At 44.7% G+C, this 14,805-nt stretch overlaps 1 protein-coding gene across 2 annotated transcripts in view; it reads right to left on the bottom strand.

Annotated features, from left to right (window-relative positions):
* LOC144670048 (E3 ubiquitin-protein ligase ARIH1) overlaps positions 1-13,729 on the bottom strand; it is a 52,725-nt gene extending 38,996 nt beyond the window's left edge. Inside the window, exons 1-2 of one of the 2 annotated variants that reach the window (XM_078532405.1) lie at positions 13,281-13,729; positions 1,968-2,035 (exon numbers count right to left, since the gene is read on the bottom strand). In XM_078532405.1, the coding sequence (XP_078388531.1) occupies positions 1,968-2,035; positions 13,281-13,568 (356 nt within the window). In that variant the 5' untranslated portion in view covers positions 13,569-13,729. The remainder of the gene's footprint in view (positions 1-1,967; positions 2,036-13,280) is intronic. The other variant, XM_078532404.1, reaches the window with a different exon arrangement.
* Between the last annotated feature and the right edge of the window lie 1,076 nt (positions 13,730-14,805).

Below are 14,805 nucleotides of genomic sequence, written 5' to 3'. Positions count from 1 at the left end.
TTTAGAAACTAAAAGGTGAGCAAAAAAAATGTAAAAGGATAAAATAGAATGAGAGTAAATCAGCCAGAAAGATAAAAACAGGTAAGATCTTCTATAAATAGGTAAAAAGGAATAGAGTAGCAAAATTAAACACAAGCCCCTTAGAGACTGAGACAGCAGAAATTATGGGGAATAAGGTAATCACAAAGGCTTCAAACAAATAGTGTGGGACTGTTTTCACAGTAAAAGAACAAAACCCATACCAGAAATAGTGGAGCTCAAAGGACTAACCAGAGTTAACTTAACTAACTTAAAGTAATTAATATTAGTAAAGAAACAAAAACACTGGAGAAATTAATGTGACTGAAAGCTGACAAAATCTCCTGGACCTGATGGCCTGCACCCTAAGTTAAAAAGAGGTGGCTGCAGAAAAAGTGGATGCACTGATTGTAATCTTCCAGAACTTCCAAGAATCTGGAATGGGTCCAGTGCATTGGAAGGTGGCAAGCGTAATCCTGCTATTCAAGGCAAATGGTGCAAAGTTGTTCCATGGCTGGAACTGGGGGTTATAATCTCAGGATAAGGGATCATCCATTTAAAGTTGAGATGAGAAATTTCTCTCAGAAGGTTTTGAATCTTTGGAATTCTCCACCCACGCAGGGCATTGTGCATACTCAGTCACTGAGTATATTAAAAACAGAGGCCAAAAGGTCTTTATGGACTTTCAAATCAAAGGATATGAGAAAGTGGAGTGGAGGATCAGCCATGATTTTATTAAATGGAGAATTATGTTTGAGGGGCTGTGTGGCCTATTCCTGCTATTTCGTATGCTTATTAGAGTACTGTAAAACATGAACAGGCAAGCGGGAAATGCGATAAGGAAACAAAAGGAGCACTAAATAGCGTGGCCTTGCAAGTGGATTCATAGCTTTCTCTAGGTTGTCTTCAGCACAACGTATCATTGCATCACTATGCCAGCATCTCTCTGGTCAATTTCAAAACAGAATGCTGAGCGATCAGCCAGACAGCTTTAAGTGCCCGTAGTTACATTTGCAATTGGCTTTTTTGCCATTTTTATTTAATAACTGAAATTGGCCCTTCAGCAATTTTCAACTAGAACTTACTTTTAAATCTCTTACTTCTTCTAAATACAAACTTACACTGTGCAAATTTCTGCTGCAAGTAACTGAAGACAAAATTGAAGCAAAATAGATTTTACAATTAATAATAATGAGCCAAACATCCATTTATTCCGGACACACTGCTTGCAATTGCATTGACGTTATAAACCCAGTTCAACAGATCACCAGATATGCCAACAGAGGTGAGCCAGCCTGTCATGGCAATATTATATTTAGTGTTACTGTTTGAAACTTGGGAAGCTGATGTCTTCATATCAGATCCCTAAACTTATATTTCTCAAAATGTCTCCCTAATCTCAACTCCATGTTTGTGAGGCCACGAGTCTACCATCAGGATTTAACAATATAAACACAGGGAATTGGCTCAGAGACCAATTTCTGACCAAGCAAACTACAGAAGATCTACATGTAATAGCAACTTTAATGATGTTAAAATGTCTCACTCTATAGAATATGCCACAATGCCAATCACTTATTATAGTTTCATTCTAGAAATCAAGAATCTCTCCTTCAATAACCCCAAAAACATCACAAATTGCACCAATTCACTCAGATGTCAACTTACTGACCAGGGAACAGGCTGCTGCAGCCAAGTGTGATTTTCATGACTTTGCACAATGGATCTGTGGTCATCAGGGCCTAACTTTGATCCTTTCCTTGTAGGAATGCATTATGTTTGTTTCCCATTAAAATTGTTCAACCCAATTACCAAAGATAGATGTTTCTAGATGGGAAGGCCTGTTAACTCCACCATATGAAATTATGTTGACATTGCCCCTTACCCTCAAGAGCTGACACTCTTATACGGTACATAGGCCCATTATCTTCCCTACACAGACAACTTACCTTTCCATTAGTTTCTCCTTATCCCAGTTGAAGTGGCTGAGAAGTATCCTCGTGATAGTGGCTGGATTCTGGAGGTAAAAGACAAGATCAAATTACACAACGTCCTTAGTTTGAAGCACACTTCCTGTGATTCAGATCTTTAACTGCAGACAACAGTTGGTGTTAACTGTTCTCTGGGATTCCTCCAGTACTAAATTTTGTATAAGGGACACAGTTGACATATGAATGAGATCCAGGATTGTCAAATTGGCGTTAAAGCTCCACAGCTGGAAGAAAACACTTCAGTCGATGCACTGAAATATTGCGTGATGCATTTCAAGTATAATTTCCACCTTTGAGACAGAGGGTTGCAGATTCATCACACAAATAAACATAATGTAGGCCAACAGTAGGATTGAGGCCGTGGTGCATTTGTCGAGCAGTTGTTAAATTACAGCCCAGTCTGCTTGTTCCAATTGGTACATGTAGTTAAAGTTTCAACTGCACTGGCTGAAGGAGACAGGAGCTTCCCCCAACACTACTCACTTAACCACCACTAATACGGTTTAGGCACAAAACAGCTGCTCTAAACAGCCAGTGTACTTTAAAGAGATCTGCTTTATGCAAAACACAGCTATTTCAGTTACGTATGATGTTGTGTAAATTAATTTCTCATTCAGCACTGCCACCATCAGTAACGGACTTGTATTCACTCTTAAAGCTGGGACTTTCAGGCTCACCTAACAATGAGTAAACATGGAAAATCCCACCCTACCTAGCAGCACAAGTATAGGAATCCATCAAACACAATCAAGCATTATAAGGTAGCTGAGGTCATGAGTCTCAGGTTGCTGTGTAATAAGACACTAGTGTACTCAGGGCCAAATGACATGGAATGATTAAAAACATACAATGGTCTTCATAAAATGTCAACAACCCTAGTTATAGGTGAGCGCATTTTTATACATAAGCTTTTTATTCAATTTTATTTATTCAGTTGATAGCATTACCATATGCCCTACCTCACAGGAACTTATGAAGAGTGTGTGACTCAACCGTCACACACACAATTTGGAGTTGAGAGATCTAGAATTGCAAAATTGTAAATAAAAACACTCCATTAATACCTTGGTTAACACATGGCTGGTATACACCTAAAATTTCTTCATGGGATGTGGACATTGCTGGCAAGAACAGCATTTATTGGCCATCCTTAATTGCCCTTAGGATGGTGGTGAGCCGCCTTCTTGAATCACTAGTCCATGTGATGCACATGCACAATGATGTTAGGGAGGGAGTTCCAGGATTTTGATCCAGTGACAATGAAGGAACAGTGATATAGTTCCAAGTCAGGATGGTGTTACTTGGAGGGAAACCTCCAGGTGGTGGTGTCCCCAACCTACAAGGTAGTGGGTTTGGAAGGTGTTATTGAAGCCTTGGCAGTGTGTAGATTGTACACACTGCTGTCTCTGTGTATGATGGTGAAGGGTGTGAATGCTTAAGGTGGTGGATAATGTGCCAATCAAGCGGGTTGCTTTGTCCTGGACAGTGTTGAGCTTTGAGTGCTCCTGGAGCTGCACTCATCCAGGCAGATCTGTCACACTTCTGACTTGTTCTTTGTAGATGGCGGAAAGGCTTTGCAAAGTCTGCTGGTGAGTTACTTCCCCACAGAATACCCAGCCTTTGATCTGATCTTGTGTGTATTTATGCTGCTATTCCAGTTAAGGTCCATGCTGGCGGGTGAAGGGACACTGTTCCTTCAAGAGTAAGGTACCATGTGTGCCGTGTGAGCTGTTTCCACGCCATGTGTATTTCAGATTACATTATACAAGATGGTAGCAAAAAACACTCCAAATAAAGAAATGAAACATCTCAAATGCTTCATGTCCAAGAGAGAACCTGAGACAAGGATGGGACACAGTTTACATTATATTTATGAGGAACAAGGAAGTCCAAAAAAACCCAACACCAACCTCTCCTGTGTTGCCCATTTTGCCAAAAGGTCCAAATTGGCTGGCGCGTTTCCTGCATCACAACGTGGCTACACTTCACAAGTAGGTACATTAGTGCCTGCGGAAAGCGTTTTGGGACACCCTAAGGTTGTGAAAGGCACTACAGAAATACAAATCTGTCTTTCTTTTTTCACCAATCTGCCTGTATCTGCTGAATCTGCAATCAACAGGGACAGAGTGGGAAGTAAGGGAGGCCATACCACAAAAACCTTGAAAAATATTCAATTCTTCAGGAACGATGATGATATTCCTCACTTTATAACTAAAAATGTAGAGTGGATAACATTAATGCAGGAAGCTTTCCTATGCCCCTTTCAATCATGGGGCAATGACGGGGCATTGGTTTAAAATAGTTGAATAAGTTAAACACAGTTTTGGGACTGTGTTTGGATTTCTACAAGAATCTTTGTGGCTAATTTTTAATTTTTTAAGAATTTATTTATGGGATGTGGGCAACACTAGCAAGGTTAGCATTTATTTTCCAATATTGAATTACTTCTTATTTTTGGCATGAGGGTAAACGCACTTTGCCCACAAAAAGAAAATAGTGAGAAAAAAGCATAGTTAATCTGTTTTGGTGGTGGTGGTGGCTGACAGAGGAATGTTGACCAGGACACCAGATGAGCTGCGTGCTTTTCTTCAAGCAGTTCTGTGGGATCTTCCACATACATCTCAATAGGTGAGGGCGTGGGGAAGCTTCCATTTAGTATCCGAAAGACAGCACTTCCAACAGTGTCAGCTAAAATTAGGTGCTCACGTTTTGTGGAGAAGTTTGATTCAGAGGCAAGTGTGCTACCATTGGGCCAAGTGTTTGACACCTGACATACAAACCAGGAGCACACTAGTAAGCAGGCCACAAAGCAAAAGCCAAGAGCATTTCAAAGCTGCTGGAAAAGATTCCAGGGGCCTTCTTGAGCTACAATAAAACTTAGCTGTATGTGGCGAGAAACCTCAATGATGCAGATAAGCACCACCATCAATCCCCCATCCCCTATGAAACTTGGTTTTTGCAACAACATGTTTTAAAATAACTGAATGGATCATTGGAACCAAATTAAGGCACAAATACCTTACAGCCCAGATAACATACATTACACAGAACAAAATGAGTGGGTGGGAACCATCAAAAACACATCTACCAAAGGGTTCAGAGTATGCTGTAAACCTTAGCAACAAACCTCTAAGTCACTCCTAACAGGATTACATCCCTAGAGACTTTTTCCCCTGCTGTAGAATGGTCCAATACATCAGACAAGATATAAGATTAGAGCAACTAATGCTTTCTAATGGGAAATAGCACACGCATTCAGATGTTCAGCCATCCACTCAAATCCAAATTTCCATGCCCTTTCCTGTATCTTTCTGTAATCATTCCTATGAAATGTTTATCCAGTTCCCTTTTAAATAACATCATCATCTCAACAGTCACTTGTGTTAAAGCATGCCAAATGAATTAACCCAACAATGTTCTGTCTAAGATTTTTAGAGAATTGGTGTGTGACATTCTTCACAGCCTCTCAAACCGCTACCACTATGTTACACAACTCAACATGTTCGCTCCAGACATAGCCTAAGTTTGGAAGGACAGAACATATATCATTAGGTATTTTTCACAGTTCAACAGGATGTAGGAAGAAGCTCCTTACAAAGCCAGCAAGTGTGGTTCTGCCACATTATTGTAAACATTCCCATCTTGTTAATTTAGATCCTGATCCATTGAAAGCTGCAACAGCAAATAAACATTAAAATCTATTTACAGACCATACACTCGCTGTATGAGCAGGAGGTAAAGAGCAATACATCACTCTGCCGACATTTAAATGCACATTTAAACAGGGACCTTCCACCATTTTAATGATTGTTTGATGGTCGTGGCAGAATGTGTCAAACTTACAATAACCCTAACAACACAATGTAGGAAGCCTTTGCTCCCATGAGTAATGGTCGCCTACAACATGATTCAGAAGCAAACGGCCCCACCCAGGCACAAATTTCAGTTTCTGCTGGGAAGAACAAACTGCTGCCATCCTGGCTACCTCTGGGAGACAGCAACAAGATAGTTAACCATGAGCAGCCAAGGATTGGACCACAGCCAGCAGTCTGGCTGCACACTCACCATAGAGACAAGCTCAAAAGTAATGACGGGCAGGCTTAGCATCATCTCACTCAAACAAAGGAAAAATCATCCATACTGATCCTGGTCAGCGCAACATTAGTTGTGAACTGAAGGCAGCCATTCACCCTGTTTAGAACCCAGGCCTGTGATTCTAATGCCATTTAAAGTCCACCCTGAAGTGCTCCAGCTGAAAAGGTTTATTTTGATCAGCTGCTCATTTTGGGTAGAAAATCGGAGGTTCCATTCTTCAAACGATATCTACGGAAATCTGTGACCTTTTTGAGAAAGTGTCAATATTAAACTCCTCTTGAGCTCGCTGTGCAGGGGAGTCTCAATACTTTCACAAAGAACATACATTACAAGGAAATAAACTCAAATAAAATAACATTCAAATTTTACAATATTTAGTTCATCCCTTCAAAATGCTCCTCAGCAACTAACGTGTAACCCCAACATTTCCCTGGGCCAAAATGCTCCCTCCAAACACAACCCAAGTTTAGGTTTACAGAACCTGGAGATGTACTGCTGACGCATTAAAGAGAACTACATACTCCCACCAGCAGCTTGTGTTAAATGCTAGTATATCAAGCCAGGCCACTGCTAACTGCAGCCTGAAACATGGGATTGCCCAGCTTCGCAGTTGGTAATAAGGCAATTCTAAGAAATCAATCTCCTCTCTAGCAGAAAGAAGGGAAGGCTCTCTGGACTTTTCAGAGCATCTTACTTTGACATTTGGAAATAAAAATATCGGTTGGTCAGGGCTAATCCACAAGTCACTTGCCTCAAGGTAACTTATCAAAAATGACATCACTTGATGCAGGAACCATAATACGACAGGCTGAATTAAGCCACACATACCTCAAATTAAATCACCATTTGCATTTCTGGTGGAAAAGGATCTAAGTTATGAATTTAACATAACTGTTACACTGAAAGCACAGTTTTCAGTGTATGAAACTCAAAAAAAAAGTCCAATTTTCCTGATGGTTAATCAGGAAAGGCAGAGTGTTACTGAGCCAGAGAGGCCAGATTTAATCCTTAGGTTTAGGCTAGGTTCAAGAGTGAAGAAATCAGCTGAAATTCTGATGGCTGATCAATGGAAAGTGTGCACACAAACAATATGGTGCCTCTACCTCCATGCCCAAATATCCCTTTGACATCTACAAAAAGCGCAAGAATTGCCATTAGAACCATGAATTGACGTGCAACTGGTATGCATCAAACAGTATGCCAGCTAGTACTGGCACATTCCAGAAATGGGGAGCAAATTGGAGAGAGCAATCAACTTGTACGGAGTTGGAGTCTGGGCATCAAATCCTGGGGACCCATCCCTGGAGCCCAATTAAGCTGCTCCTCAAAATAGCAATTGCTTTTGTAAATAACTTGGGGAATCTGATTTTCATCACCCTAGAGGTTATTGAATTCACTCCTAGCAGTTCTGGCATTGTCAACCAAAAATACATTACCCCCCCCAACCACCTCCAGGCTCATCCGTGTACTGGGATCTCTACAGAAGAAAGCAACATAATTGAATTTTCTAATGGAACGCTGAATCCTTCAGCTGAACGAAACGAGTCTTCAACACTTCAAATGTCAGGTTCCAGTCACAGCTGGATGTTAATTCCGAAAGGATACTTCCCTACCACTGTTCAGTGTGTTGACTGGAATTCCAAAGGTTGCCTCAAGGTCAGCCCTGACAAATCAGGGTGGGGGAAGGATTTAAACAAACTTTCCACTCCTGATTGTTCAATAAGCCCCATAGACATGATCTCAAGTAAAGATTGGATCAGGCTTAACTTTTATCTGATCATAAAAAACTCATCCACACTTGGTAAATTGAAAACTGAGCTAGAATATCTAGTGCTGGCACCACACATTTCGCAAATTTAGGCTTCCCATTACCCAATGATAAACTCAAATACTGATTTTGCTAATAGAGCAGTGAAACACACAAGTATTAATATAACTAACATGTTGAATCCTAGAAGGTTGGTGACCTTTCAGTGCTGTCATTTAATCCAAGTTGTGTTGCCAAGCACATCAATGAGCAACAACTAAAACTCAAGGTCTCTTCAGGTCTTCAAGGAGACATGGTCCGATTATTGAAACCTGGCCACTTCTTATTAGGCAGCCTGAATCTTTAAGTGGGAGGATGTGGTGCCAATCAATGGGCTGCTTTGTCCAGGATGGTGTCGAGATTGCTTATTGCTGTTGGAGCTGCACTCATCCAAGCAGGCGGAGAGTATTCCAACACACTCCTGACTTGTGCCTTATAGATGGTGGACAGGCTTTGGAAGAGAGGGTGGTTAAGTCACTTACCATAGAAGGCCCAGCCGCCAACCTGTGCCACGAGCCACAGTATTTATGTGGCTGCTTCAGTTACGTTTCTGGTCAATGGCGACCACAGCATGTTAATGATGGGTGCCCCAAGATTCAAACATGGCCGCTATTCCTGGTTTTGCATGTATAGATTGGGATACCATAACCTTGCAGAAAGTATGTTTCCATCAGCTCTGAATACAGTCTGTGTTTATGGTAATGTGCATTTTCAGTGTCGGGAACTGCAATGAGATCTTCATGCAGCCCAACCTTTTGTTTTGCTTAGGTCCAAGAGTAGCTTTTAATGTATAGGACTAAGTTCACTACATTGCTCATTAATTCCAACTATAATTCACTTCATTTTCTTCTCCCAGATTCTGTTTCACTATGATCAATACTTGGTGGCATGTCACAAAAAAATTTTCTTCTCTTAAAGACGTCCATTGCTGGGAGGCTCCATGGTCCATAGAATATCCAGCACTGACAATCTCAGAACAATAAGACCAAAACTTCCCCAACCTGACCATGCATCAAATATAGCCATTTAACGTTGGTGGAAAGCTGCTGGAACTAAATAAAATTAAGTTAATAAAAACAGAAAATGCTATAAATACTCAGAAGGTCAGGCAGCATCTCTGGAGAGAGAAACAGATTCAGTGTTTCAGGTCAAAGACCTTTTGTCAGAACCGGTATCCAAAGTCGCAGAGTCATTAGGTTTTTTTAAAATTCATTCATGGGATGTGGGCATCGCTGGCTAGGCCAGCATTTATTGCCTATCCTTAACTACCCTTGAGAAGGCGGTGGTGAGTTGCCTCCTTGAATCATTGCAGTCCATGTGGGCTGTTGGGGGGTGGTTCCAGGGTTTTGACCCAGTGTCAGTGAAGGAAGGGCGATATATTTCAAAGTCAGGATGGTGAATGACTTGGAGGGGAGCTTCCAGGTAATGGTGTTCCCGTCCGTCTGCTGCCCTTGTTCTTCTAGACGGTAGCGGCCATGGGATTTGAAGGTGCTGTCTAACAAACCTTGGCGAGTTCCTGCAGTGCATCTTGCAGATGGTACACACTGCTGCTACTGTGCGTCGGTGATGGAGGGGGTGAATGTTTGTGGGTGGGGTACCAATCAAGTGGGCTGCTTTGTCCTAGATGGGGTCAAGCTTCTTCAGTGTTGCTGGAGCCACATTCAGCCAGGCAAGTGGAGAATATTACATCACACTCCTGACTTGTGCCTTGTAGATGATGGACAGGCTTTCGGGAGTCAGGTGATGAGTTACTCATCGCCAGGTTCCTTGCCTCTGATCTGCTCTTGTAGCCACAGTATTTATATGGCTAGTCCAGTTCAATTTCTGGTCAATGGTAACCCATGAGGATGTTGATAGTGGTGGATTCAGTGATGGTAATGCCATTGAACGTCAAGGGCTGATGGTTAAATTCTCTCTTGTTGGAGATGGTCATTGCCTAGCACTTCTGTGGTGCAAATGTTACTTGCCACTTGTCTGCCCAAGCCGGGATATTGTCCAGGTCTTGCTGCATTTCAATATGGCCTGTTTCAGTGTGAGGAGTCCCAAATGGTGCTGAACATTGTGCTAACATCCCCACTTCTGACCTTATGATGGAAGGGGGGTCATTGATGAAGCAGCTGAAGATGGTTGGGCTGAGGACACTAACCCGGGGAACTCCCGCAGTGATGTCCTGGAACTGAAATGATTGGCCTCCAACAACCACAGCCATCTTCCTTTGTGCTAGGTATGACCCCAATTAGTGGAGAGTACCCGCCCCCCCACCCCGCCCCCCGATTCCCATTGACTCCAGTTTTGCTAGGGCTTCTTGATGTTACACTCTGTCAATTGCAGCTTTGATATCAAGGGCAGTCACTCTCACCGCATCTTTGGAGTTCAGCTGTTTTGTCAATGTTTGAACTCAGGCTGTACTGAGGTTAGGAGCTGAGTGGCCCTGGTGGAACCCAAACAGATCAGGTTATCGCTAAGCAAGTGCCACTTGATAGCACTACTGATGACCCCTTCCATCACTTTACTGATGATCAAGAGTAGACTGATGGGCAGTAATTGGTCAGGTTGGATTTGACGTGCTTTTTGTGTACAGGATATACCCGGGTGACTTTCCACATTGGCAAGTAGATTGTACTCAAACAGCTTGGCTATGGGTGCAACAAGTTCTGGAGTACAAGTCTTCAGTATTGCCAGAATGTTGTAAGGGCCCATAGCCTTTGCAGTATCCAGTGCCTTCAACTATTTCTTCATATCACATGGAGTGAATCGAATTGGTTGAAAACTGGCATCTGTGATGCTGGGGACCTCTGGAGGCAGAAATGGATCATCCACTCAAGACTTCTGGCTGAAAATTCTTGCAAATGCTTCAACTTTATCTTTTGCACTGATGTGCTAGACTCCTCCATAACTAAGGATGGGGATGTTTGTGGAGACTCCTCCTCCAGTGAGCTGTTTAATTGTCCACCACTATTCAAGACTGGATGTGGTAGGGCTGCAGAGCTTAGATCTGATCCATTTGTTGTGGAATCACTTAGCTCAATCACTTGTTGCTTACGCTGTCTGGCACACAAGTAGTCCTGTGTTGTAGCTTCACCAGGTTGACACCTCATTTTTAGGTATGCCTGGTGCTGCTCCTGGCATGCCCTCTTGCACTCTTCATCGAATCAGGATTAGTTCCCTGGCTTGATGGTAATGGAGGATATGGCAGGGCATGAGGTTACAGATTGAGGTTGAGTACAATTCTGCTGCTGCTGATGGCCCACAATGCCTCATGGATGCTCAGTCTTGAGTTGCTAGATTTGTTCGAAATCTATCCGTTAGCACAGTGGTAGTGCCACATGATGGCGGGTATCCTCAATGTGAAGATGGGATTTCGTCTCCACAAGGATCGCATGGCAGTCCCTCCTACCGATACTCCTACCGGACAGATGCATCTGTGGCAAGCAGGTTGGTGAGGATGGGGTCAAGTATGTCAGTCTTGATGGTTCCCTCACCGCCTGCCACAGACCCAGTCCTTCAGGACTCGGCCAGCTTGGTGATGGGCATTGAAGACCCCACCCAGAGTACATTCTGTGCCCTTGCCACCCTCCAGCCTTCCCCCAAGTGGTGTTCAAGATGGAGGAGCACTTATTCATCAGCTGAGGAGGGGCAGCACATGGTAATCAACAGGAGGTTTCCTAGCCCATGTTTGACCTGATGCCATGAGACTTCATGGGATCTGGAGTCGATGTTGAGGACTCCCAACGCAACTCTCTCCCGACTGTATACCATGGTGCAGCCACCTCTGCTGGCTCTCTCCTGCCAGTGGGACAGGACACACCCAGGGATGGTAACAGTGGTATCTGGGGCACTATCTGTAAGGTATGATTCTGTGAGGATGACTATGTCAGGCTGTTGCTTGACTAGTGTGTGAGACAGCTCTCCCAATTTTGGCACTAGTCCTCAGACGTTAGTAAGGAGGACTTTACAGGGTCGATAGGACCGAGTTTGCCATAATTTCCAGTGCCTAGGCTGATGCTGGGTGGTCCGTCCGGTTTCATTCTTTTTAGCAGTTTGATACAACTGAGTGGCTTGCTAGGCCATTTCCCAGAGTATTTAAGAGTCAACCACATTGCTGTGGCTCTGGAGTCACATGTAGGCCAGACCAGGAAAGGATGACAGATTTCCTTCCCTAAAGGACATGGTGAACCAGGTGTGTTTTTACAACAATCGACAATGGACAATTAGGCTATGGAAAATGGGCATAAATATATCAGCTGTAAGCAGTTCAAAGTGTGGAGGCCAGCAGCTTCACATGTTTACAGCAACTTTGTTAAAAAAAGTCAAATAAAGCATCAATACAATTATCTGTTCCAGGTAAGCTCTCACCTGAACCTCTTGCAAAACGACGGTCAAACTCCCACATAAAAAAACTCCAGCTCAATATTATGTGCTCCCATCCACTTCCAAATGTTACAGACAGAGAACTATATGCTGACTTGTGGTGAGATCACACCTTTGCCAATAGTTGTATGAACACAAAGATCTTGTCAACTTGGGTAATTAGATTTTCTTTTTTTATCAAGATGGCAAGGTGATGTGGCAAGGACAGCGCAGGACACCAACATAGCAGAAAACTATTGATGAGAAGACAACTGAATGAACAGCAGCCAGCTTGGTTACTGGGTGTCCTTGCCTCAGGGTCCACTCTCTCTCCCCTAATCACATCCCCACCGCTACCGCATTGGTTGCTCCAAGTGATCCAAATATCAATTTCAACCAGTACAGTAAAACTGCAGTGCAATCAAAATCATAGGCAGAAAAAAAACTCTAGAAACTCCCATTGATAAATTAGAACTACCCCAATTCAGGTAATTTCCTCAACCAGAAATATTAAGCACAGAGGAAAAATACAACTGACATAACTGGAAACAATCAGGGGTTCATGAAGATTTCATTAGGGTACCTCACACACAATGAGCAGAGAATTCATGTCAATATATTCGACAAAGCCTGGAATCAGATACATACTAACTGACCAAAAAAAACTAGCTGCCCTCCTGGCACTTGTTCAAAATCCCAGTGAAGCCCAGAATCCTGATCAAAACTGGTCAGTCATACCAAGTCCATGAAAAGCAGGGAGAAATCACTCACTCATTCTGCCCACACAGACTGGCTCACTACCCTCCTCTTGCCTTCCCCTCATTCTGCCCGAGGTCTAGGTCTTCCCCATTTTCCAGCTTCCACCACCACCACCTTTCCTCTTCCAACACTGCAGGGTAACTCCCTACCCAGCCGGGTCCTTTTATATACCACACTGATGGCTAGGCCCCATGTCTGAGGCCTGCTCGCTCAGGCTTTCGGCGGGTTTTCCTGCGGCGTCCTAGCCGGCTCTGCCTTACCTCGATGACCTCGTTGACCTCCCGGATGCACTCCACCATGTGCTGGACGATCTGCTCGGCGCTCAACACCTCGTAGCGGTAATCCTCCTCCTCTTGCTCGGCGCCCAGGCCGCCCAGCCCGCCGAGGCCTCCAAGGCCGCCGCCGCCTCCGCCAACCCCGTCGCCATCCTGCCCGGGCTCCAGGCCGGGCTCCTGCATCTCCACCTCGCCGATCTCGAAGTTATCCTCGGGCTCGCTCTCCTCGCTGTACTCATCCTCATCATACATGTAGCCCTCGTCCGAGTCCATGTTGTTGTGTGTGTGTGTGTGTGTGTATGTGTTGGGGGGGGGGGGGTGCGAGAGGGCTGGTGTGTGGGGGGTGCGAGAGGGCTGGTGTGTGGGGGTGTGAGAGGGATGGTGTGTGTGTGTGGGGGTGTCCCTGCCTCAGGCTCCGCTCTCTCTCTCCCCCCCAACCCCCCCGGGCAGCGTTACCGCAACAAAGGGACTGGGCCGCGCTCTCTCTCCCGGCGACACCCGCGCCGCAGCCTGCGCCCACCCGCCGGACCCACGCCGTCACTTCCGCCCCGCTAGCGAGCCGCTTCCTGCTACACAATAGTCGCCTCCCCCCACCCCCTCTCTGTGACGTCACCGGTTCGCGGGGTATCGCGCGCTTTCTCATGTCACCACACCCCCCTCCCTCCCTCCCTCCTCGGCGCAGCGGTTCGCCGAGCCCCACCACCCCCCCAAGCCCCGCCCCGCGCACCGCCCATTGCCCCTCCCCCTCTCGAGCGCGCCCCCCCCATCTCACGAGCTCGGCCGCTTGCCGTTGGCTCCGGTTTCTGTCAGATTCACAGCTGTGTGAAGTCCCCACACGCAGATCGCTTTTACACTCAGTTACTCTCCATCCTTCACACACACACACACACACACTTATTTCCAACGTTCGGTTTTAATATTTACCACAGACTCAGTATTGTCTACCTCTCTCACTCTGCCTTTTCTCAGAGCCTCTCACTGATGAATCCACATCTCTCTCTCTCTGCTGCAAGCTCACCCCCGCCCAGTCACCTTTACACTCCCACCTTCAAATCATCGCCTTCCACAGCCAATCCACCTATTCACACTTACACTCACTCCTGTCACGACTCCGCACACTCAGTCACTGCAAACAAACATTCAGCGGTAGCCAACTTTCCAGGGCCACCCCCTCAAGCCCTTGTTTTGAGATTTCAGGCTGGTCGCCTCACCTTCCCCAAGCAGCGGCCCTCCCCCCCCCCCCCCAATACTGCTGGGAATTACAATGAAAAGAGGCCAAAAAAAAACAAACCACGGGAGAAATAAAGAGGTAAGAAAAATGGGGAAAGTCACCAGAGAAAGAGAGGAAAAAGTGAGGGTCAAGAGATAAGGAAATGGAGAGAAACAAAATTGGAGATGAAAATGAGCCAGGAATAAAGGCTTGGACTTTATGGAACATTGTAAGTTAGTGTTGAAAACTGAGTTGTTTGGCATAAAAGAAGAAACTGAACGACTTGGAACTGCTGCATTC

The sequence above is a fragment of the Cetorhinus maximus genome, chromosome 30, assembly GCF_964194155.1.
Source record: "Cetorhinus maximus chromosome 30, sCetMax3.hap1.1, whole genome shotgun sequence".
NCBI lineage: Eukaryota > Metazoa > Chordata > Chondrichthyes > Lamniformes > Cetorhinidae > Cetorhinus > Cetorhinus maximus.
The sequence above is the reverse complement of the archived record's forward strand: the minus strand, read 5'-3'. Positions and strand labels throughout refer to the sequence as shown.